This window comes from Lepidochelys kempii, chromosome 16 (assembly GCF_965140285.1).
Source record: "Lepidochelys kempii isolate rLepKem1 chromosome 16, rLepKem1.hap1, whole genome shotgun sequence".
Taxonomy (NCBI): domain Eukaryota; kingdom Metazoa; phylum Chordata; order Testudines; family Cheloniidae; genus Lepidochelys; species Lepidochelys kempii.
The window spans coordinates 7,950,683-7,976,539 of record NC_136395.1 but is presented as its reverse complement, the minus strand read 5'-3'; the positions used below and the strand labels follow the sequence as shown (position 1 = coordinate 7,976,539).

The 25,857-nt window shown below is 50.6% G+C and overlaps 2 protein-coding genes across 8 annotated transcripts in view; both read right to left on the bottom strand.

Annotated features, from left to right (window-relative positions):
* The window catches only part of TOR4A (torsin family 4 member A), a 91,158-nt gene extending 78,386 nt beyond the window's left edge, over positions 1–12,772 (bottom strand). For 5 of the 7 annotated variants that reach the window (XM_078849143.1, XM_078849144.1, XM_078849145.1 and 2 more), the window contains exons 1-4: positions 11,849–12,772; positions 9,692–9,810; positions 7,344–7,488; positions 3,904–7,019 (exon numbers count right to left, since the gene is read on the bottom strand). The gene's annotated coding sequence lies outside the window, so the exon portion shown is untranslated. The remainder of the gene's footprint in view (positions 1–3,903; positions 7,020–7,343; positions 7,489–9,691; positions 9,811–11,848) is intronic. The other 2 variants (XM_078849147.1, XM_078849148.1) reach the window with 2 other exon arrangements.
* Positions 12,773–17,670: 4,898 nt separating this feature from the next.
* The window catches only part of ANAPC2 (anaphase promoting complex subunit 2), a 32,305-nt gene continuing 24,118 nt past the window's right edge, over positions 17,671–25,857 (bottom strand). The window contains exons 7-13 of the mRNA XM_073314173.2: positions 25,111–25,292; positions 24,787–24,928; positions 23,728–23,803; positions 22,864–23,067; positions 20,509–20,638; positions 19,001–19,236; positions 17,671–18,239 (exon numbers count right to left, since the gene is read on the bottom strand). Of these exons, the coding sequence (XP_073170274.1) occupies positions 18,027–18,239; positions 19,001–19,236; positions 20,509–20,638; positions 22,864–23,067; positions 23,728–23,803; positions 24,787–24,928; positions 25,111–25,292 (1,183 nt within the window). The 3' untranslated portion in view covers positions 17,671–18,026. The remainder of the gene's footprint in view (positions 18,240–19,000; positions 19,237–20,508; positions 20,639–22,863; positions 23,068–23,727; positions 23,804–24,786; positions 24,929–25,110; positions 25,293–25,857) is intronic.

The window sequence follows — 25,857 nt, the reverse complement described above, 5'->3', positions numbered from 1 at the left end:
CAAACACACTTCAGTTGAAGGTACTCAACGCGTGAAGATTGAAAATATAAAAACTAGGGCTGTCGATTAATCGCAGTTAACTCATGCAATTAACTCAAAAATATTAATTGTGATTAATTGCACTATTAAACAATAGAATACCAGTTGAAATTTATTACATATGTTGGATGTTTTCTATATTTTCATATATATCGTATTCTGTGTTGTAATTGAAATCGAAGTGTATATTATTTTTTATTACAAATATTTGCACTGTAAAAATGATAAACAAGAAATAGTGTTTTTTCATTTCATCTCATACAAGTACTGTAGTGCAATCTCTGTCGTGAAAGTGCAACTTACAAATGTAGATTTTTTTGTTACTTAACTGCACTCAAAAACAAAACAATGTAAAACTTCAGAGCCTTCAAGTCCACTCAGTCCTACTTCTTGTTCAGCCAATCGCAAAGAGAAACAAGTTTGTTTACATTTACAGGAGATAATGCTGCCCTCTTCTTATTTACAGTGTCACCAGAAAGTGAGAACAAGCATTTGAATGGCACTTTTGTAGCTGGCATTGCAAGGTATGTAGGTGCCAGATATGCTAAACATTTGTATGCCCCTTCATGCTTTAGCCACCATTCCAGAGGACATGCTTCCATGCTTCGTTAAAAAAAAAGTTAATTAAATTTGTGACTGAACTCCTTGGGGGAGAATTATATGTCCCCTGCTCTGCTTTACCCGCATTCTGCCATATATTTCATGTTATAGCAGTCTCGGATGATGACCCAGCGCATGTTGTTTGTTTTAAGAACACTTTCACTGCAGATTTCACAAAATGCAAAGAAGGTACCAATGTGAGATTTCTAAAGATAGCTACAGCACTCGACCCAAGGTTTAAGAATCTGAAGTGCCTTCCAAAATCTGAGAAGGACGAGGTGTAGAGCACGCTTTCAGAAGTCTTAAAAGAACAACACTCTGATGCAGAAACTACAGAACCCGAACCACCAACCTTTTGCTGGTGGCATCTGACCCAGATAATGAAAATGAACATACATCGGTCAGCTCTGCTTTGTATTGTTATCGAGCAGAACCCGTTAGCAGCGTGGACGCATGTCCCCTGGAATGGTGGTTGAAGCATGAAGGGACATATGAATCTTTAGCGCATTTGGCACATAAATATCTTGCGACACCGGCTACAACAGTGCCGTGAGAACGCTGTTCTCACTTCCAGGTGACATTGTAAATAAGAAACAGGTACCATTATCTCCTGCAAATGTACACAAACTTGTTTGGCTGAGTGATTGGCTGAACAAGAAGTAGGACCACGTGGACTTGCAGGCTCTAAAATTTTATATAGTTTTATTTTTGAATGCAGTTTTTTGTACATAATTGTACATTTGTAAGTTCAACTTTCATGATAAAGAGACTGCACTTCAGTACTTGTATTCAGTGAATTGAAAAATACTATTTCTTTTGTTTTTTTACAGTGCAAATACTTGTAATCTGTGTTGTAACTGAAATCAATATATTTGAACATGTAGAAAACATGCAAAAATATTTTAAAAAGTGGAATTCTATTATTGTTTAACAGCGCGATTGATCACAATTAATTTTTTTAAATTGCTTGATAGCCCTAATAGAAACAAATTTAAAAACTGAACTTGCATTTACAAACGACTGATCTAAAAGCCTGTTTTGACCACTGGAAACTGTTCAGTCGTATAATGTAACATAGAAATCTTGAGTATGTATCTACAGTGACCAGACTGGATGATTCTCAACCATGCTTTAATGAAAACATCTTGTGGCACTATAGGTCTTAAATGTTATTTAGAAAATAACCATCTAAACAATATCATTTCTACTACACTCTGAAATATTAAGGAAGTTAGTAAAGAGTCCTGTTCCAAGACTGTAACAACCTTGTAGGATTAAGAGCCCTACAGGAATTGTGCCAAAAATAGCCCATGAGTACATAGACTAATTCAAGGAAGAAAACATTTTTATTTTCTGATTGAGAAGCAGAGGTCTGTACAATAACTTCCTCTGATTTCCATCAGCAGCTGAGCAACTGACTTGTATAAGGGAAGCATTGACTATTACACTGAAAATAAAACTGATCAGCTTTGTGGGAAAGACTTAAAGAGATCAGCACTCAGCAAGTTTCTTCTCTTCGCCAAGGCTAGCTAGAACTGCTCTATCCTGGCTCTCAGCCTATCAGCTGGGTAACAGGGAGCTATTTACCCACATAAAGTGCTTTGAGTGCCCCTCTGGTCACGGGACTGCTAGCCCTGCTGCTGGCTGCGGGAGCTGGCAGGGGACGGGCAGGCCCACTTACAGATAATTTTCCTGTAATTATTGCAGGAAAATTAGCAGCTGGGTGTTAGGTGCAGCCTGGTGAAAATCAAAATGGGTTTCTAATCGGCGCACAGGCTATCAGTCACCCAGCTGGAGGGGGCATTTGGAAACCTCATTAGACTCGCATAGCAAAGAGATGGGATCCTGGGGGCAGACAAAGCCATACAAGTCCCAACCCCAGTCCCAGTGGGGTAGACCCTTGTCAAGGTTCCTTCCCCACTCTGAACTCTAGGGTACAGATGTGGGGACCTGCATGAAAAACCCCCTAAGCTTATTTTTACCAGCTTAGGTTAAAACTTCCCCAAGGTACAAACTATTTTACCTTTTGTCCCTGGACCTTATTACTGCCACCACCAAGCGTCTAACAAATATAACAGGGAAAGAGCCCACTTGGAAACATCTTTCCCCCAAAATTCCCCCAAGCCCTACACCCCCTTTCCTGGGGAAGGCTTGATAAAAATCCTCACCAATTTGCATAGGTGAACACAGACCAAAACCCTTGGGTCTTAAAAACAATGAAAAAGCAATCAGGTTCTTAAAAGGAGAATTTAAATTAAAGAAAAAGTAAAAGAATCACCTCTGTAAAATCAGGATGGTAAATACCTTACAGGGTAATCAGATTCAAAACATAGAGAATCCCTCTAGGCAAAACCTTAAGTTACAAAAAGACACAAAAACAGGAATCTACATTCCATTCAGCACAGCTTATTTTCTCAGCCATTTAAACAAAACAGAATCTAACGCATTTCTAGCTAGATTACTTATTGACTTTTTACAGGAGTTCTGACCTGCATTCCTGCTCTGGTCCTGACAAAAGCAACACGCAGATAGAGAGAATCCTTTGTGTGTCCCCCCCCGCCCCCAGCTTTGAAAGTATCTTGTCTCCTCATTGGTCATTTTGGTCAGGTGCCAGTGAGGTTGTCTTAGCTTCTTAACCCTTTGCAGGTGAAAGGGTTTTTCCTCTGGCCAGGAGGGATTTAAAGGGGTTTACCCTTCCCTTTATATTTATGACAACCCTCCAGGGGAGGCACAGCTCAGCAGATACCCCCAGTTATACAGAACACAGCTCGCCCGCTCCTGGGCATGGAGCAGCCAACACAGCCGGGGAAACATTTCCCACAGCCTAGAGCCAGGGGATGAGGGGAGCTGCTGGTCCAGCTGCTCGGGGAGAGCCCTGTGCCAACAGCAACTTCATAATCTCAGCCCAGAACTAAGAGCTTTGGGTTCCTCTGGTGAGAGTGCGGAGCAACTATTCACTTTCCTGTTTGCACTCCACTGTGATGTGGTATGAAACTCAAGGGGGGCAGGTGCCCCCTCTACCCATCCTCAGTGGCACCCTGCACCCCACTCCCACACCAGCCAGGGGCTCCTCCAGCAGTCAGGCAGGCCAGACTGACACTCAGGATATTGCTAAGAGAAAAAACAACCCGAACTCTCCTGCCTTTTTGGAATGGGCCACTCTGGGCCCCTGTATCCATCACAAAGAAGCAGAAAATGACAAACGCCAACGTTTATAAAATCCTTGGCATAGGAGATTCCCCATCTCTTGTTCTTCCCACTCACTTGGGTCCTGGGTGCAGCTCACTGGGATCCATGTACACACTCTCGGGACGGGGTCTGAAATAACACACACAGGTCTCAGTGCCCCAGCCCACACCAAGCAGGGGGAAGGGGGGTCCCATCCCACCTCTTTCTCTCCAACTTGCTGCACCCCATGGAGCAGCATAACCCACTGCAGCAGGCACCAGACTCCTAGTTGCTATCCTGTTGTGCCATCCCATTCTCTCTCCTGCCAGCTGAAGGACCTCACACACGCACACTGCCAGCTCAGCCAAGTTAGCAGGGATAAGAAGGGTGACACAGAGCCGCAGGAAACTCCTGTCTCCCACCTCCCTCCCTCAGGCTCTGGGGGGCAGCTCCCCTGAGCCTAGCTAGCTGGCCAAGAGGGGTCCCTCACAGCTTAGTACTTCAGCTGACTCATAAGGCAGAGGTCACACATTGACCCTCCATATTCCCCCCACCCATCCTCCCTCAGACTTTTCCCCACTGCCCAGGGCTCATACAGCAGATATGCAAAAGAAACCTGAAGCCTAAGGAGAATTTAGGCTCTTTGGGACCAGGATCTGATCTGTAAAGCATAAGCACACAGGCGCTGCACTGAATACAAACACAAAAGCTTGGCCGAAGCAGTGTTGGTTGCTATACACACATGCCTGACACAAACCTAAGGAAATAATAGTTAAGCCACCTACTGGGACACGCCCTTGGCTCCTCCACCCACACGCACATGCTGAGTCCTTGTTCTTTACACAACATGAACAATGCGAGGAAATCACACGCAAACTGTTGGATTCTAAATAACTGTGTTTACTAACTATACACAAACTTCCAGGCCTTACACTGCGGCTCTGTCAGGTTCTGGGGACTTGTGCAATAGAAGACAGAGAGCTCCCAAATCATTAAAAGGAATCTACCCAATTCCTATACACTACAGCACACAACTTATCATTACTACAACAGCGGTACACCACAGACCATGCACTGCAGCCTTAACTCTGCCCCACTTTCCCCGTTTTAAACACCTCCCCTATCCTAGCTAATTTTTCCTCAACATTAGCAGTTGTGGGTGTTTGTTGTAGTTGGTTGTGCTGGGAGGAGGCAGCTTGGTCATGGCTAGCGTGGAGAGGGGTGATGGAAGCCTGGGATCCCCGGGGGAGAGAGTTAAAGCTGTGGTACATGACCTCTGGTGCACAGTAGTTGTGGTAATGGTCAGGTGTGGGTCTGTGCTGGCAGAAGTAGAGGGTATGTACTGTTAGATGGCTCAACTTTTAATTGCCTTGCATTTGTGGGTTTGGTTCAGGCACGTTGCATGTGCAGTTACACTTAACTCTTTCACAATAATGCTTTTGCGTATTAATTGCCTATGTTTTTAAATGCTTATTTGAGGCTGTGATTTGGGCATGGAAAAGATGGACCTATGACGGTAAAAATCCAGCAACTTGTGTCTTTCAGCAGCTGTACACAAGGGATCGTCTGCTATAGGATAAAATCCCACAGAAAACGTAGCACCCGATGGAGAAAGTTTGATATGCACCCAGCCCACTCCATGCATCAGTCAGGCTTGTATGTGCTCCCAGCCCAATGCATCAGTCAGGTTTCTACGCATGGCCCATCGACTTTCAGTTAGAACGTGAATAGCAGCTAAAGAGTGTACTAAAATCAACAGTTTGAACCATCTCCCCACTGCAGAGAGACAGTTTTTAGAAAGATATCGGTCAGCAGTGGAAAGTAGGCCTGACAAGGACAAATTGCAGACAGAGCCCAAATTTAAAGGCTTCCTACTATTCAAAATGTCTGAAGAGAAACCAAACAAAAACCACATAGAAAATTCAAAAGGCCCCAAAACTACCCCAGCTGCACCAATTTCTAGAGACAAACAGGCATTTCTGCTGGGGTCCCCAGGGGACAATTAGTTAAAGTTCCTCAATTCACTGGAGCAAGAGCAGGTGGCTCAGAGAGCGAGGAGTCCTTGGTGGAGAAGAGGAGCTGCAGTGTTCTGTGTCAGCAACACCAGCCCCAAACCCCTCTTTCCACCTGCCCAGAACCCCCGTATACCACAAAGCCAGCCAGGATGCTGCAGATTACAATGGACAAGGAGACAAGTATCAGCCCCAAACCTATTCCTTCTCCCCGATCCTGGGGTGAAGGGGGATTTGGTTCAGCAGCCTCATAGAGAGCCCCATAAGCAACGATGCAATGTATCCCAGCCTAGCCCCAAGCCCACAGCCCTGTCCCAACTAGAGCAGCAGTCCATCCTCTGTGACCTGCGATAACTGAGCTGACTGAACGCTCTCCCAGTGTGGATGAGTACACTCAGCTGAAACAGCACAGGTCACTATGCTGCAGCGACTCTGTTCAGGGGAAAGACTACCAGTAAATTATGCTGCTAAGCAACAACTAAGGGGACGCTCTCTAATGTAGCTGCTTTAAGACGACGGTGTCTTAACACCGGCGCTTACACTGGGGTAACTTATGTCGCTGAGGAGCATGGTTTGTTGCCCACCTTGAGTGACATAAGTTACGATGACATAAGCCGTAGTGTAGACATAGCCTAAAGGGGAAGTAAGAAACACCTGAAAGGTGTGAACCCTGGAGGTGGTGATGGGGAAGTAGTTGGGGGCACAAGAGGGGTTAATTAGAAGGAATGCGCTAGAACTAAGCAAGAAAATGTAAACTTGGGAAGAACTTCCTGAGCGGGAGGACAGGGAATAACCTCTCCACAGAAACTCCATTGCTTGGGGCTTGAAACAATGCACTAGAAAGTGTGCTGCAGGGAATAATCCCAGCCTGGCCGCCAAGAGAGGGACAAGATTGTGACCCAGATCTTTCCTCTCTGCCTATCTGGAGGTATTTATTATACACTGAACACCATAGGTGCTTGGCGCTGACCTGAGATTGCAAGCTAAAGATCTCTACCACCTGCAGTCTGATTGTATGAAGTCAGTCCCTTTCCATCAGCCTGTGCCAGCTTGGACTCTGCAGCCAGGGCCTGAAATCACAGTTCCTAGGAAGAAAGAGGATTCTCCTTCCCCTGCTCCAGCCATACTTACTGCCATTAACACTGTCTGTTTGTGACTTACGTGACAGCAGGGGGGTTGTTAGCTTCCTTGCTGGGTAGCCTTAAAAACAAAATATACTCATTATCAAAGAGGGGCTGCGTGGGGGGTGATGCTAATTCCCAGAAATACACACTGTCGAGCTGCTATGACAGAAGAACTTTACCTGGGGAAGACTCTGGGTCCCTGGTCCCTTTCCTTTCAGCCAGGCCCAGTACTGGAATGGTTAATAGGAACCCAGTGGACTTACCCTATCAAAGGTCTTCAAGGTGCTGGCACGCCCAGGGCTCGGCGTCCAGCACCGTCCGGTGCGTGGAGGTAGGGCCCATGGCGTTACCAGCTCCATCCTAGTGTCGATGATGTGGGACTACTGCAGCAGTCACTCACCTTTGCCCCCTAGCCGGGCGTAGGACGAAGGCTGCTGCCAGGAGCAGGATGGAGAGGGCGCACACATTGAGAAAGGCCAGCGTGGCAACAATCGCTGTAGGGGCTGCCTGGATTGGCCTGCTTGGGCATTCACACTTCTCCGAGACTGCACAGACACAAGGGGTGCCCAGGTAAGGACACAGATGCAGGCTCCGCAGCCTGCTTAGCTGGACTTCTCACGAGCAACCCCCCACCCCAGGTGGTACTTCTCATGGATAGGGCCCTGCCCAATACACAGCCATGACAAACGCGTCGTAGACCATGAAATCTGGTTTTTTGTGTGTTTTTACCCTAAACTATACAGATTTCACAGGGGAGACCAGCATTTCTCAGATTGGGGTCCTGACCCAAAAGGGATTTGCAGGGGGGGTCACAAGGTTATTTTAGGGGTGCCATGGTATTGCCACCCTTACTTCTGCGCTGCCTTCAGAGCTGGGTGGCCGGAGAGCGGCAGCTGCTGAGGGCCCAGCTCCGCTGTCAGCAGGGCAGAAGGAAGGGTGGCAACACCAGATCCTGCCATCCTGACTTCTGCGCTGCTGCTGGCAGGGCTCTGCCTTCGGAGCTGGGCTCCAGGCCAGCAGCCACCGCTCTCCAGCTGCCCAGCACTGAAGGCAGCTTCGCTGCCAGCAGCGGCACAAAAGAAAGGGTAGCAGCACCGTGACTGCCCCTACAATAATCTTGCTAACCCCCCCCCCATCTCCTTTTTGGGTCAGGACCCTACCACGACAACACTGTGAAATTTCAGGGTTAAATAGCTGAAACCATGAAATTTATGATTTTAAAAATCCATGACTGTGAAATTGACCAAAATGGACCCTGAATTTGGTAGGGCTCTAATCATGGAACCTCACAATATCACCTACCCCACACTCTATGCCCAGCATGGCACGGTAACCCCTCCCCCACGACCCCCGCCATACCCAGCCCAGCATGGCATGAGAACCCCTCCCAACCGCCAACACCTTACCCAGCTCTACACCTCACAAGAACCGCTCCTCCTCACACAATATACAGCCCAGCACCTCACGGTAATCCCCATTCCCACTCACTGTGCGGTACCCAACCTTTACTTCACCACCACTACCCCCGCCTCCCACTCCGTACCCAGCCTGGCACCTCAAAAAACCCCTTTCCTCTCCTCCCCACTATACTCAGCCTGGTCCTCACAGACCTCTGCACCCCCAACACTGTGCCCAGCCCGACATCTCATAAGCACCCCCACCCCAATACCTTAGCCCAGTGGTGCTCATCTAAGGGTACACGTTCCCCCCCGGGGGTACGTAGAGGACTTCCAGGGGGTACATCGACATCTAGAGCTTTGCCTAGTTTTACAACAGGCTACATAACAGCACTAGTGAAGTCAGTACAAACTAAAATTTCATACAGACAATGACTTGGTTATACTGCTCTATGTACTACACACTGAAAGGTAAGTGCAATGTTTATATTTCAGTGGATTTATTTTATAATTCTATGGAAAATGAGAAAGTCAGCAATTGTGCAGTAATGGTGGGGCTGTGACGCTTTTGTATTTTTATGTCTGATTTTGTAAGCGAGTAGATTTTAAGTGAGGTGAAACTTGGGGGACACAAGACAAATCAGACTCCTGAAAGGGGCACAGTTGTCTGGGAAGCTTGAGAGAAACTGTCTTGCACTGTGTCCAGCCTGCAGTTCACACTACTACCCCCGCATCTCACAACACCCCTTCTACCCCCTACACTGTGCCCAGCCCCACACCTCACAATAACACTCCCCCCCCCCCGACAAATGCACACACCCTGTTCTCAGCCTGGCGTCTCACTTTAACCTGGGCCCTACTCTGCCTTTCTCACAATAGTCAGCACACAATGTGACATTGCAGCAGCTCAAAAACCGCAGACTCACGTCTACACAGAAGCATCCACAATAACCCCCCCTCCCACCCATACACATACAGTTACCAAATGCAGCACTGTAATAACCAGTACAAACAGTGACATTACAGCATCTCACACTAAACAACATGGTCACCGACACGGCTGAATTTCACAATAACCCCCCTAAACACCCACAATGCAACATCCGCAACACAAAACACACACACAATAGAGCATCTCATAGTAACTGGCACTGCAATGTCTCACAATGATACAAACACATACACTGACAAAGTAACATCTCAGAATAAGCCCTCCCCCACACAGCCCCAACACTGCAGCATGTCACAATAACCCCCTCCACACACACATACACCTGAGGCTGCAGCGTGTCACAATAACCCCCTCCCCTGCCACACCCTGACACTGCAGCATGTCACAATAAATGCTTACTTGTAACTGGTACTCAGGTGTCCTCTGTACAGAGCCGGCTGAGGGGCCGCTGGGGAGTTTGTTGGACCGTTAATGTTGATTTTCAATAAGTCTTTGAAGATCGAGGAAGCTCCGGAAGGCTAGAAGAAAGCAAAAAAGGGTAAACAGGATGACCCAGGTAATTACTGACCTGTCAGTCTGACATCAATCCCCCTACTCCCAGGCAAGACAATGGAGCAATGGATACATGACTTGTGACAAAGTGAGAATGTTTTGTGTGCCTTTGTTTCCCCTACACGTTGCACGGCTGTCTCGCGGGGAGAGGGGAGGATTAAGTTTGCTCTCATGGCAGGTTAAGAGACATGGGTGTGTGCATCACCTCCCTGTCTGGGTAGCATGAAGAGTCGTTAACAACAACTAGAGGGCAGGGAAAGTGAGACAATGCAAGCTCTGAGAACGCATGGGATTCCCCAGCGGAGCAAGTGACCCCATAGGTCTGAGTTTAACATTTCCCTGGGGGTGCTACACCCCCGACCCTTTCTGAGGCCCTGCCCCCACTCCAGCCCTTCCCTGACTCCTCACCCTCGCTCCACCTCTTCCTGGCCCCACTCTGCCTCCTACCCCGAGGCCCTTCCCTGCCTCTTCTCACCCCCATTCTGCCCCCTCCCCTGAGGCCCTTCCCTGCCTCTTCTCACCCCCACTCTGTCCCCTCCTCCAAGGCCCCAACCTCACTCTCCCTCTTCCCACCCCCACTCCATTCCCTCCCCAAGGCCCCCACCCGCCACTGTCCCCAAAATCTCTCCCTGTGCTGCCAAATGGCTGTTTGGCAGTGCCCTAATTAGCTCATCGGGGCACCACCAAATACACTGGACCCTTGCTAGAACGCGCATCTATATAGCACGAATTCGCATATAACACGCTCGCGGCCATAGATCCCAAATTTAGTTACTTTAATTGGAATTCATTTTAACCCGGTCCCCGCATTAACGCAGTACCATGCATGGATCCCAAATCCCACATTCTATTGAGGTTCCGGTGTAGTTGATCTCCCTTGGGGTGTAGTGGTTAAAATTCAGCAGTCTCACTGCTAAGGCCTGTGTTTGATTCCTGGTCAGTAAAACAAACTTTTTCTAGGGAGGTGGTGGAATCTCCTTCCTTAGAGGTTTTTAAGGTCCAGCTTGACAAAGCCCTAGCTGGGATGATTTAGTTGGGGATTAGGTCCTGCTTTGAGCAGGGGGTTGGACTAGATGACCTCCTGAGGTCCCTTCCAACCCTGATATTCTATGATTCGATGAGTGACCCCAGCTCAAGAACAAAGAACTGAGAAGGGTGAGGTGGAGGATAAGAGCTGGCTTCTGGAAGAGGCTGGAGACTCTCTTACCTGGGAACTGACTAAGGAAGGAAGTCAGAGAGGGACACAGAGCCTGAAAATGGTGTTCGCTGGAGTTTGGCGGGTGAATTGCTCTGGGTTGACCAGAATGGAGAAAGCTTTAACCTTTATTTCTCTATTCTAAGGAGGTCTAACACTCTGTTCCACTTGACTAATAAATCCTACTCTGTTTTGAAAGTGCTGAGCAATGCGGTGGAGTATGGAGGGGGTCAAGTGCCCCCCCAGATTGGCCTGCTGGGGGTGAGGAGGGCGAGGGACTCTCCCCTCTCTTCCTGTGTACTCCCCCCCATCTTTGGCTGCCCCCCTGCTAGCTGGATGGGGAGCGGGACAGAGCTGTATCTGCCTGAAAGAGCCTGGCTGGGAGGCAGCCTGGGCTCAGCTGTGGGGGGAGAGAGTGGTACTTCGGCTCACTCATCCCCTCTCCCTGCAGCAGGGTCCAGATCGGGACAGGGGTGAGCAAGCCAGAGTCCCCTCTGCTCCCCCCCCCCCACATCATGTTTCTGGCTCGCTGTCTTTTTCCCTGTCCCCAGCAGCTGGGGTGGCAGCAGACTGCCACCCACCTGGGCCCTGCTGCGGGGACACACACATTGCCTCTGTGACTGACCGAGGCAGGGAGCAAATTCCAGAGCACGGGAGCCCTCACAGCTGCCCCATCAAATGGTTCCTCTCACAAAAGAGAGGGGCCTGCAGCTGTGGCCGTCTGGCCCAGAGAGAGAGAGAGTTCCTCAGAAAGGCCATGGCAGACAGATTGGGGCTTTATAGGTCACAACCAACACCTTGAACTTCACCTGGACTGAAAGCCACTGGAGATCCCAGAGCACTGGTGTCACACAGTCCCAGCGAGATGCCCCTCTTCGGACACAGCCACTGCATTCTGCTCCAGTTCCCGTTTTTTGAACAGCTGTAAGGTGTAGGGAGGAGGGGACAAACCCCACTTTGGACTTGTATCAGATGGTGATTACAGTTATTCACAGAAAAATAATAACCTACACCTTGACCTTGTTTGACCTGAGCTTCAGGTAAGTAACTGCAGGGACAGCCCACACAGAGAGATGGTGCTTGGGTCCTGGGCTGGGTGTGGAGAAGCCATGGTGGGAACGTAATAAAGGAGGGCACAGTAGCATCTCCTATTGCTGCAATATGGCCCAAACCTGCACTCCTTGCTCAGGCCAAGCGCCAATGGAAGGCAGTGGGACTGCAGGCCATTTGGGAGTGGAAGACTGGCTACAGAAATGCTAGTGAATAAAACACAACTGACGTAGTTGGCACCAGAGACTTGGTGGGATAATACACGATTGGAATATTGGTACAGAAGGGTACAGCTTCCTCAGGAAGGACAGGCAGAGGAAAAAGGAAGGTGTTGTCTTGTATATCAAACATGTACATACTTGCACTGAGGTTGAGATGGAAATAGACTTGTTGAAAGTCTCTGAGTAAGGAGAAAAGGGGTAAAAAACAAGGGTGATGCCATCGTAGGGTCTCCTCTAGATCACCAGCCAGGAAGAAGAGGTGGACGAGGTTTTTTTTTTAAACTAACAAAATCATCCAAAGCCCAGGACTCGGTGGCGATGAGGGACATGAGTTACCCAGGCAGCTGGTGAGAAAACAAACACAGCAGGGCACAGATTATCCAACATGTTCTTGGAATGTGCTAGAGACCATTTTTTTATTTCAGAAGGTGGAGAAAGCAACTAGGGGAGAAGAAAAACCACAGGCACCACTGACTTCCTGAGGAAACTTCAATCCATCGGTGATCTTCCTGATAACACCATCCTGGCTACTATGGATGTAGAAGCCCTCTACACCAACATTCCACACAAAGATGGACTACAAGCCGTCAAGAACACTATCCCCGATAATGTCACAGCTAACCTGGTGGCTGAACTTTGTGACTTTGTCCTTACCCATAACTATTTCACATTTGGGGACAATGTATACCTTCAGATCAGCGGCACTGCTATGGGTACCCGCATGGCCCCACAGTATGCCAACATTTTTATGGCTGATTTAGAACAACGCTTCCTCAGCTCTCGTCCCCTAAAGCCCCTACTCTACTTGCGCTATATTGATGACATCTTCATCATCTGGACCCATGGAAAAGAAGCCCTTGAGGAATTCCACCATGATTTCAACAATTTCCATCCCACCACCAACCTCAGCCTGGTCCAGTCCACACAAGAGATCCACTTCCTGGACACTACAGTGCTAATAAACAATGGCCACATAAACACCACCCTATACCGTAAACCTACTGACCGCTATTCCTACCTGCATGCCTCCAGCTTTCACCCTGACCACACCACACGATCCATCGTCTACAGCCAAGCTCTGCGATACAACCGCATTTGCTCCAACCCCTCAGACAGAGACAAACACCTACAAGATCTCTGTCAAGCTTTCTTACAACTACAATACCCACCTGCAGAAGTAAAGAAACAGATTGATAGAGCCAGAAGAGTTCCCAGAAGTTACCTACTACAGGACAGGCCTAACAAAGAAAATAACAGAACGCCACTAGCCGTCACCTTCAGCCCCCAACTAAAACCCCTCCAACGCATTATTAAGGATCTACAACCTATCCTAAAGGATGACCCAACACTCTCACAAGTCTTGGGAGACAGGCCAGTCCTTGCCTACAGACAGCCCCGCAACCTGAAGCAAATACTCACCAACAACCACATACACAACAGAACCACTAACCCAGGAACTTATCCTTGCAACAAAGCCCGTTGCCAATTGTGCCCACATATCTATTCAGGGGACACCATCACAGGGCCTAATAACATCAGCCACACTATCAGAGGCTCGTTCACCTGCACATCCACCAATGTGATCTATGCCATCATGTGCCAGCAATGCCCCTCTGCCATGTACATTGGTCAAACTGGACAGTCTCTACGTAAAAGAATAAATGGACACAAATCAGATGTCAAGAATTATAACATTCATAAACCAGTCGGAGAACACTTCAATCTCTCTGGTCACGCAATCACAGACATGAAGGTCGCTATCTTAAAACAAAAAAACTTCAAATCCAGACTCCAGCGAGAAACTGCTGAATTGGAATTCATTTGCAAATTGGATACTATTAATTTAGGCTTAAATAGAGACTGGGAGTGGCTAAGTCATTATGCAAGGTAGCCTGTTTCCTCTTGTTTTTTCCTACCCCCCCCCCCCCCCCGATGCTCTGGTTTAACTTGGATTTAAACCTGGAGAATGGTCAGTTTAGATGAGCTATTACCAGCAGGAGAGTGAGTTTGTGTGTGTATGGGGGCGGGGGGGATGTGAGATAACCTTGATCTATGCAGGAAATAGCCCGACTTGATTATGTTAAGAGTTGTCACTTTGGATGGGCTAGCACCAGCAGGAGAGTGAATTTGTGTGGGGGGGTGGAGGGTGAGAAAACCTGGATTTGTGCTGGAAATGGCCCACCTGTTGATCACTTTAGATAAGCTATTACCAGCAGGACAGTGGGGTGGGAGGAGGTATTGTTTCATGATTTCTGTGTGTATATAAAGTCTGCTGCAGTTTCCACGGTAAACATCTGATGAAGTGAGCTGTAGCTCACGAAAGCTCATGCTCAAATAAATTGGTTAGTCTCTAAGGTGCCACAAGTACTCCTTTTCTTTTTGCGAATACAGACTAACACGGCTGTTCCTCTGAAACCTTTGGTGACAAAGTCACTCGGCCAAGTTTATTGCCCTCAAGGCACAGTCCCAGTGCCCGGACTCCATGGTTCCAGGACCACTAACACAAGTGCCCAGTAGCAAGGAGTGGCTCAGTCAGTAGCGAGTATCTCTGCTGTCCCATAGGATACACAAAGGGTTCAGGCGAGGTACCTCACACTTATAGACTGAGACAAACAAATGTGATAAGCAATTTACACACCACCTTATGGGTTTCATGACATCTGGTTGTTACCTCCCCTTGTTCCTGATATCTCGGACAAAATATCCCTATTCATCATTTTGTCAAACCATCTTATCTTGGTACTAGATTGGGATGTATCCGTACTAGCTGGAATATATTTATGTAAATATCTACTGCCTGGAACACTAGCAACAACTTTGCCAAGCTGACGTACTAGATGCTGATCTGCTTTAATACATGGCCTGACTTTGGTTCACAGCCTCTGGTTCAGGCCTCAGATCATGCACCAGGCCCAGTGCTCCAGGCTCTCTCTCTACTACACTGAGCTTGGTAGTTTGCTATTCATAGCAGAAGTGGCACTGACAGATCAGGTTTCCTCCCCAAGAGATCGGATTTCTGTGGGTACTTATCTTTTGCAGTGCTCTTTGTGTGGCCTCCTTGGGAACTGCAGAGACCACTAATAATCCTGGTGTTGGGTGCAAAATTGCTCAAAATCCTTGTGCTACTTGGTACTTTTTTTGGCTTTTTAGCAGTTGGGACTAACGTTGCTGGTGTCTCCCACAGAGTTTTAGATGGTTCATTGGCAATGCTATTCTGGCAGTTGAGGAAGAATGTAATATGTCAAAGATTGTGAGCTTGGTCTTGTTACTGAGGTCTCTATTTTGAGGATCTCAGCTACACAAGACAGCAGCTCTTAGAAGGCTCTATAATGATTCGGAGCTGAGGAGACCGCCTCGTTAGAAGACAATGATGGATTTTTGGGAGATGGAGGCTCAAGACATGCCTCTTCTTTGGCTGCAGATTGTCTTTGCAAGACCCCCACAGCAAACATGGAAGAGCAAAGGATGCAGTAGGAGAGTGCAACTGGCTGCATTTTTGTGACTGATTGGAAGGAATTCAGCTCATGGATGGAAGTCCCCAATATATCCAACAGGGACAAGGCTGGTTATGATAAGGCTGAGCCACTGAGGTGGATAGGCTGGGGCTCTGAAGTGAGCGTCCCTGGTTTGGAGAGGGCTCCCCGATCTGTGTGAACGGAGAGAACAACGTTCTCTACCAGAAATTAGAGAGGGGTGATGGAGAAGAGCGGTGGTGCTGAACTTCGAGGCAAACGTGTAAGATGTGTACAGATGTGGAGTGTGACACTACTGATGCCTAGGGCAGTGCCAGAGACATAGTGACATTCCATCGGCCAGTGCTGATGCCAGTACCAGTGACAATGTCAATGAGGGTGTCTTATATTTCTTCAGTATGGAGCTGGAAATTGAGCTGGAATCACTTGACCCTGCCCTATAAGCAAGCTTAGTTCCTGGGAAGAGAAGAAGGGCTGAAGCTTCTCCTTCTGGAAAAAGGGAGATCAGTATCAGAAATCATGTCTGCCCTGTGATCAGATCTCCCTGGCCTTGGTGAGGAGGTGGCACTGGCCTTCGGTGCCACACTGGTAGCAGGTACCAAGGTGGTCTTTGGTCTTGGATCCTTGTCTGATGACACTGAGGATTTTTAAATGGTCCAACTTTAAGTCCAAGTCAGCCAGTGTCCCTAATGACCAGTTCCATCTGGTTGGTCATTGCCTGTTCTTTGGGGTCTACAGTTCCTTTCTCAAGCAACCAAAATACAGCTTCAGGTGAGTATCCCTGGATTATCTTGCCTTGTTAGAAAAGAACTGCAAAACAAGCTGTACAATACCAAATGGCTCTCGCCAAGACAAGACAGCAGCTCTGGCTGTGAGTGGAATGAGTTTGGGGCAAGGACGACAGGGTGTGAAGCCCCCAAGGACACTGAATTTACCATTTTAGGTTAAGATCATGATACAAAGAACCTAGGAGAAATTTAATCAATTATTTTTTCAAAAATTAAAATTAACAGGGAATTTTTCTGGGATTTAAATCTAGCTAAGGGACTAGAGGAAACTGCAAGAAAATTCCACCAAAGGGTAGCGGGAGGACACTGCTCATTCCATCTTGCCGCCACAGGTGGTAAGAGGAAACGGAGGGATGACTGTGGCTGCCTAGCCCTCTGTGTCTTGGTGGGGAGCAGGCCCACGGGGGATGTTCACAATGCAGCCCAGTTGAGACGGCTGTTTCTAGATTCCGATCTCGTTTGCTCATGCGCCCCTGGAGTGGGTTTCACACACAATGGACACACATTAGAAGAACAGCAGAATTCCATGAAGCTGTTTGTTTGAACAGTTCTGGATTTGATTCTCCCCATGATCAGCCTACACCACTAAGTGACTCCCAACACCTGTACCGTAGGGTCGCATTTGACCAATTATTGCCTGCTCCCTTGCTACCCAGTGCCACAGGCCAAGGGCAGCTGCAGGTTGAAATGGCTGCCCCACCCATCCCCCATTTGAATGGTCAGCCCCCATCTCCCTGGGGGAGTTCTGCAGAGTGGTGAGCCTGCATGAAAGCTTTTCCTCTGCCTATGCCAAGACAAATATGGCAAAAAGAATCCTCTCCTCCCTATGTGCCTTAAGTGTGGCCTCACTCACCACAGCCAGCTGTAATAGGCTGCTCCAGCCGCATTACAGGACCCAGACGGCTCTTACAGCCAAGAGCCCCAGCTCCCCCGGCATGGGCTGTGAGCAGCACAGGCTGCGTGGAGGCCCGCGTGAAAGTGGAGAGCATCTTTCCCTGCAAACACTGGAATTCAGGTCATACCAGCTCCTCCAGCCCAGGGAGAGGGGATGCCAGAGGGCTCTGCCGGGGGGCCAGAAGGGAAGAAAGGAGTCAATGCATTGTAAGAGAAACACGGCTAGCATTTTTATTAACCAGGGAAATGGGCCCTAGACACCAACACACAGGACAAAATGGGCTTGCTAGCACCAGCTCCTCTGCTTGGCCCAGCTCAAAGGAGCTCTCCAGGTGCACTGTGCTTCAATCCAGAGTACTACTGAGCTGCTATCACCACGCAAAGGGCAGCCAATGGGGAAAAAGCATCCCAGAAACCACAGCAACCCAGCAGAGGGGCAGAACCTGTGCTTAACAGGGGCACCTGGATGTCACCTGAAGCAAGTATAACGGAGGTACTGAAGGCAGGCAAAACGGCTGCAAGGGAGCACAGTGCCCAGGGATTGGTGGGGAGGCTCGCATTCTAGCTGCAGTTCTTAGGCAGGCGATAGACACCGCCAGAGTAGATCAGTTGCTGGTCCCGGACTTTCTTCTGGAGGAAGCCTTGCAGCTCCTGGATGTCAATCTCTGTCACCACAGGACCCGTCATCACAAACATCTTCAGCATGCTGTGAATCCGCTCCAAGGACAAGCTCTCCAGGTTGGTCAGCATCGCCTGAATATACGTCCAGAAAAGCTGCAGGGGGACACAAAGGTAGGGGTAAATCCCAACCACACCCCCAACCTTGGCATCCCACATGCTTCACTACAAATCAGGAAACAGAGACTGGGAGCATACGTACACCTCGAAACAGCATGAAAGGGATCTGCAGGGCTGACAGTGTACGTGTTGCACTCTGCTGCTTTCGGAGCCATACAGACCCACCCTTTGCATGGTCAATGCCTAACAGTAGAGCTAGGCGTTTTAGGACACAATGCTGAAGAACAAGCTCTGGCCAACAGTGCGCTAACAACTCTCCGTGGCCAAGTGCAGGCTGAATCCCTTCATGTTCCATGGCAGCTCTCTTTATCCTTTCCCAGGGCCCACAGAATCCCTAATGACTGACCCTAACCTTTCTGGCTGCTAGACTTCACACCCCTTCTGAGGAACCCAGGAAGAATGGTGGAGCCCAGGTCATGGCCCAAGGCTCCTCTGGCTGGACAGTGGCCATTTCAAGCCAGAGGAGATGGCTTATCACTACTTTTAGGAATTCCTGGGGCCCTCTGAAAGCAGCTGGTTCTGGGGCAAAGTCCCTCCAGAGACTGGAGACACGGTGTATGGCTGGCTCCTAGCCTGTGCCTCGCAGCCCAGCCTTGAGGTGGGAGCATTAGCCCCATTCACCCTAGACTGGTCATGCTGCTAACTGGAGGCGACTGGAACAGAGCAACAAACCACCACACAAAGGAATGGCGAGGATCTTCCCACCCTGGAAACACCCAAGGTGCTCAGGAAAGTACCTGCAACTCCTCCTCTTTCTGGTCAGCCTGTGATGCCATGGCAGAGTCACCTTCTTCATCACTGTCTATCAGAACCACCTTCTCCACCTGATCCTTCTGCTCCTCCTCAATCACTGTGAATGTGCCCTGGGGATCCTCCCGTAGGACGCCCTGCTGCAGCCACAGGGTCATCTTACGCCTCAGCGATGTCACGGGAACCTTCAGCAGTTCACTCAGCTCCGCCAGCGTCCACGTACCTGAGGGAGACCACAGGCACCACGAGGAAGAGCAGAGTCACTTCCTGGTATGGGAATTGGACTCAGGACAGGAATGCCCAGCCCAGCATCAAGATAACACCGCCACCGCACAGGCCTGAGCCTGCATACCATCAGCACAGGCAATGCCAGAGCAGATCACACTAGCACTCCCTCTGGCCCAGTGTCCTGTCCCCAGCAGCAACTTCCTGTCGAGCGAGCCTGCACAGGAAGGGCAAGAATCGCCATGGTGGGCTATTCTGGGATCATGTGTATCCCAAACCCTGTATGTGAAGGGCAGGCTTAGATGCCTACGCAGGATTCTAGCCCTTCTAATGTAACAGTGGATGTTTGTGTTATTCACATCAATGGCCAGGCCTTTTCTGAAGCCTGTTAAGCACTTGGCTTCTCTAACCTCATTACAATGAGTTCTTCAGGCTAACTATGTTGTGTGAAAGAAAGATTTCCTTTTGCCAGTGCCAGCTCTGCTGCCCTGCAGTGTCACTGAATACACAAATCAGGTTCACTCCTTTATCACGTCCCCTCTCATCTCAACAGTCGTCCCACCCCAGCCCCCAACCTAGAAAGTCACTGAATAGGCTACTCAGAGGGAACTGCTGCAATCTCTCTGCACTTGGGATGGCACTGGACTGGCACCACCAGAGGGAGGGAGCTGTGGGGCAGGGTGTGAGAGCAGGGAGGGAGCAGGCAGATGTGACGGGAACTGAGGGAGGAGCTGCAAGTGGACAGAGTAGTCAGGGGGGTAACTGCGCAATGTGTTCCTGAAAGCAGGCTGTGTGCTGAGCTGCTGTGCAGGGGAATGGCCTCTCTCAGGGAAGCACTAAGAGTAGCAGCCCACAGCCAGAATCAGTGGCCTCTGGATCTGCTACCCTAAGTCTCCAAGTGTTAGGTCTGTGTGAGCAGAAGGGGCCTGTCCTGCCCAGCAGAGGGCAGTGGTGAACACAACTACAAAAGCAGTTTCTCCTCCCTTGGTGTTCACACCTCAACTGCTAGAAGAGGGCCTCAGCCTCCCTGATTGAACTAACCTCGTTATCCCTAGCATGATTCTTGCTTGCATATTTATACGTGCCTCTGGAAATTTCCACTACATGCATCCCACGAAGTGGGTATTCACCCATGAAAGCTTATGCTCCAGTACGTCTGTCTATAAGGTGCCACAGGACTCTTTGCCGCTTTTACAGATCCAGACTAACACGGCTCCCCCCCGATACTTGACGCCAGGGAGTGTGGCTGGGCCCACCTGGCCTCACTCACTCTTGCTCTGGAAGTGCAGGATGATGGCTGCATGCACAGGAGACACGGAGAGGGAGACGGTGCGATCTGCCAGCTCCACATCCAGGTTCACCAGGCCCAGGTGATGCTTCCAATTGAGAGTCCTCATGGCCTGGAAGCAGAAGAAGCAGCTGCTCACACTTCACATGCACGACAGGTCACTCACTGACTGTTATCACACTGACTGCCACTCATGAATAGAACAGCCACTCCCTGCAGCCTGCACCGTGCTCAGCCCCACATAGCCACTGCTCTCCCACAAGACAGAGGCACAGCCCTCCCCCACCACCTGACAGTTCCTCAGCCCTCCGGGCCCAACCTCTTCCACCCCTCCCTGCCCCATACAGGCCATTGCCCAGTCCCTCCCTTTCTGACACTGGCCCTGCATCACCTCTTCCCAATCTGCCCTGCTGCAGCACAGCCTGAAGAAGGCCTGAGGGCAGATGGACTCGTTTCTATCCAGAAGCGCTATTCAATCGGAGCAGGATTCCATTAGGAGTGACGCAGCCTCTCCAAGGTGGGAATGGGTGTCACCTCGTAGGCCGAGAGCCCTCTGCCCACTGGGCCAGGGATGTAAACCATTAGACAGAGGCTATTTGGCATTTCCTCCCTAGACAGTCTCCTGGAGGGGGGGAGGGCACTGGCACCCCACACCATGAGCATCCCCACCCCCAGTAGGCATTTGCCGATGGGGAGAAGGCTAGACACAGGCGGGCTGTCTGGCATGACAACGATCCCAGGAAGCCCCGCAACCTGGCCAACTCTCCGCCTGAGACAGAATTGGATCACAGACAGCAAGAGGGTGGGCAGTGGGGACTGAATTCATGAGAAGCCAGGTTTCCATTTGCTCTCACCACGCTGAGGCCGCTGCATGGAGGTTAGCTCATGAGACCCAACTGGGTTTCCGGGCACACACATCTCTCGCTGCTTTGAATTCAGTTGCTTTTTCTAAACTGATGCACTCATGTGTGAACATTTATAATGGTTTTAAACAGGTTCTACTGGTTTAGCTTGTGCCTGTAGAATGTATTCACACAAGCTAAGCTGCTCTAAGGTGTGTGAAATCAATACGGGAGCATCCCCACACAGAGCTGCCCCAGGTTTCCTACATGGGGATAAAATCACCCCTTCTGTTAAACCACTGCCACTGTGCAGGGCTGGCCTCAGCCAACAGGCATCCTACAAACTGGCTCTTTGGTCTTATTAATGTTTGCTCTCGGCTCTGCCTGGCATGCAGCAGCCTGGGTAAGTCCATACAGCTGGCTCCACAGAGATGAGAACCCCTCACCTCTGTGTAGTGGGGAAGGAGTTCCTGGAGCAGGGGTGGGAAATTGTATTTAGGGGTGGGGTGGGGGAGGAGGTGCGGAGGGGTGTGCAGGAACGGGCTCAGGGCAAGGGATTGGGGCAGAGGAGGGGTGCAGGGTGCAGCAGGGCGCTCAGGGAAGGGGGTTGGGGTGCAGGAGCAGTGTGGGGTGTGGCAGGGGGCTCAGGGCAGGGAGTTGGGGAACGGTGTGCAGGAGGGGTTTGGGCTCTGGCCCAGCACCGCTTACCTAAAGCGGCCCTGGGGTGGCAGTGGCAGGCTCCGGGGCCAGGGCAGGCTCCCTGCACGCCTGCCCTGGCCCCACGCAGCGCTGCTCCGGGAAGCGGCTGGCTCCACGTCCCTGCGCAGCCCCTCCAGGGGGAGCTCCACGTGCCGCCCTTGCCACACCTCCAGATACCTCCCCTGAAGCTACCATTGGCCACGGTTCCCCATTCCCAGCCAATGGAGGCAAGGACAACAACACACAAAGCCCTCCGCTCCCCTCCCCCGGGGCCCCAGGGACATGGTGCCGGTGCAGGGCCTGCGGAACCACGGGGGGGCAATCCCGCGGGCTGGATCCAAAGCCCTGAGAGGCCGGATCCAGCCCGCTGGCCGTAGTTTGCCCACCCCTGTCCTGCAGCCTCCACCTTGACACAAGGTCTAGTTAAAGGTGCATGGACAGAGGTGTCTTCTGCCACAAAGGGCTACAGGAGATGAGGGGAGAAGACTAAGGACCCAGGAGGAGACGTGCATTGCCAGGGATGCAGGCAACAAGTGGAACCAGATGGGGAGCAAAAGCACCTTGGAAGGGCCAAGAACACAGCTTTGGCAGCAACCAGCCATTTCTCTTTCTAATTACTCTCCATGCTGCCTCCAGCTTCTCCACCTGCTCTGAAGGCCCCTGGTGGAACAGGCTCTCCAAAGCCAAGGGTGAAGGAGCCCCGCTCTGTATTCTCTCTTGTGGGTGCCAACCGTCCCCCATTGCTAACTGCAAGGCATCCCCTGCCCTAGCTAGTCAGATCACAGGACTCCCTCACCTTTAACTTCTCATACTTCTTGGAATAGGCTTCCATGGCCTCCTTAATTTGCTCGGGGAGCTCCAGCTTCTCCTCTTTCAGTGGCGGCCAGAACTCGCTAGACAGGATGACAGCAACGAGGCTAAATGGGGGCCTCTCCTCCTCTGGGAGCTTCTCTTCCTCATCACGGATGTTGGTGTTAATGCGCCGCGAGTCAGCCATATCCTGGGGAGAGGCAGGACACAGCACCTAGTTCAAAGTGCCTGCTCTTCTCCTGGCCAGGCTCCGAAGCAGAGCCAGGGCTGGGCCCCACAGCAGGCCAGAGGTCACAGGGGCCATCACAAAGGAAGAGAGACTTGAGCTGGAGATCGGGGCATGAGAACTGTCTGAAGGGGAGGATGGGGACATTAGGTGGCTGTTTGTCCCCACTATCCACTGAGGAGAGCACCAGACTGGCTTTAGCACAGACCACCAGGGACAAGCGGAGATTGCCCCACACCTGCAGCCAAGTTGCTGCCTCTGCTGTACCTGCTCTAGTGACAGATGGGATGACAGCCCCAGATTCACCAGCCCAACCCACTCAAGGGCTCAAATATGGAAGGACTTTGACCACAGTGCTGGGATGCCCACATCACTCTCACTCCCCATGGATTCCCCTCAATCTCTCACTCAGAGTCCCGGGGAGCCCCTCTCATTCCCCATGGTGCTTCTGTCCCCCTCCAAAAGGCCCCCCCTTACTCTGCAATACCCCCAGAGGCCCCTCTCCAAGGTACGGGCTCAGATTTAAGGCAAGCATCCCACAGGCCACCCCTGGCTGCCATTCTCTGAGACACCCTGAGATGTGCTGTGGCGCACGCACCAAGCCCTGGATCATCAACAACCTACTTTTAACATGACTTCACAATAGTGCATCTGGGCTTCGCCAAATCGCAGCTTCAGCAGCTCCACGTTGCGGATTTCCCTGACGACAGAGGCAGAGGATCACAAGCAAGACACTGGGAAAGAGAAGCTGAGCCGCCCCCCCCCACAGAGCACAGCAGGGAATGGCAGTCCCTTGGAACACGCTGTCCCTGCAGTCTCTGCTATCTCAGGCAGATGGTCCCAAGCATTTGAGTGAGGAGGGACTCGCCTGCATCCATCGTTCACCCCTCTGAGCCTGGGGCTGCTGCAGGAACTTCCCATCCCCCTGCCGTTGGGCTGGCAGTTTGTACCTGCCCTGGCCATCCCTAACTGACAACACAGGAGCATGCCTGGCCCCCTTGCCAGCTATTCATGCCAGAGCGTCTGGCTTTCATTAGCCCCATTCTAAAGGTGCAAGAACCAACGTGACTTGCCCAAGGTCAGCAAGCAAGTCAGAGGCAGAGCTGGGGACAGAACCCAGGTCTCCTGACTCCCAGTCCCATGCTCTTCCTACTGGGCAATGCTGCCTCCCCACATAACGGCCTCTGCAGGCCTTCAGTTCCCCTGAAGCAGATGTGATGGAGCCAGGAGGATCCTGGGGAGGGACAAAGCCTGCTCTTTTCCCTGGACTCCAACTCTTTTCCCTCATTGAGCAGCACAGTGTCCTCTTCCTAGCATCTCAGGGCTGCATAGGGTATGCTGTGCAGCCAGCTGGGCCCAGGACGGCCTGTCAGACTGAGAGGCCAGGGATTCAGCTCTGTGGCTGACCTTGCCTTCAAAAGATTCTGGCCTGCACTGCCAGGTTCCCTGCCTCTGATGGCTCATGCTGCTCTCCTGGTGCTAGCCACACAAAGCCAGAGGCCATTTCACTCCAGTCTCCGTCCGATGACAAGTGTCCAAGTAGACAGCCACAGCTCAGTGGGTGGGATCACGGATTTTAGGCTGGGAACCCAGAACTGCAGAGACAGCCCCACATCCCCTTTCCCGGGACTACCTGGCTGGAGCATCTCCCCTGCAGATCCTGGGGGCGGGTGCAGGCCTCACCTTTCAGCGCTGTAGTTGAACTGGTGGAGCAGACGGTCAGCCAACAGCGTGCGGTACTCATTGATGAACAGATCCTTGCTCCCATAGATGCTCACCAGCAGGCTGATGATGTCCGAGGAGCGGCGCTTGGAACTCAACTTCCCTAAGAAGACAAGCCAGAACAGAACATGAGAGACAGTCTCCCCACCTCCCCAGGCTCGGCCCCACGGAGGGCCTGGGGACAAGCAGCGCTCACACCACCATAAAAGGGAACAAGGAGGAAGTCATGGGCTGCAGAACGTTCAGGTCAGGATGGGGGCAGCTGCTCCGATCCTAGTGTCTAACCTGGGTCAGCATCAACTGGGTCAGGCAGCCAGTCCTCTGGCTCAGAGATGTCATCGTCACTCTCCTGGCCATTTTCCAGCGTCACTGGGTCAGCTTTCGAAAGCTCATTGGCTAAGTCACCAGACCCTTCGGCATCGCCCGTTAGACCTGCCACAATTTGCCGCACTGTGTCCTCCCTGGTCCTGTCCGAAAGCAGGAGATCAAATGGGGTGGGGGGGTCAGCAAAGGAGTAAGCACAGACCAGCCTGGCATGAGATGTACAGATGACAAACACAAAAACTGGGGGAGTAGTAAATTATTAACTGCACAGGTCACTAACGAAGAGGACCAGAGCACTTGGTAAACTGGGCGCAGGCAAACAATATGCATTTTAAATGTGGCTAAATGCAAATGTATACACCTCAGAAAAAAGAACGTAAACCATGCTTACAGGGTGGGGGCCTCTATCCTGGAAAGCAGTGACTCTGAAAAGGATCTGGGGGTTGTGGTGGATAAATCAGCCTAACATGAGCTCCTTATGTGACCAAAAGAGCTAATATGAACCTGGGAAGCATAGACAGGGGAATCTTATTTCACCTCGGTATTTGGCACTGGTGTGACTGCTGCTGGAATCCTGTGTACGTTTCTGGTGTGCTCAATTCAAGAAGGATGTTGATAAATTGGAGAGGGTTCGGAGAAGAGCCATGAGAACGATTATAGGATAAGAAAACATGCTTTATAGTGACAGACTCAAGGAGTTCAATCTAT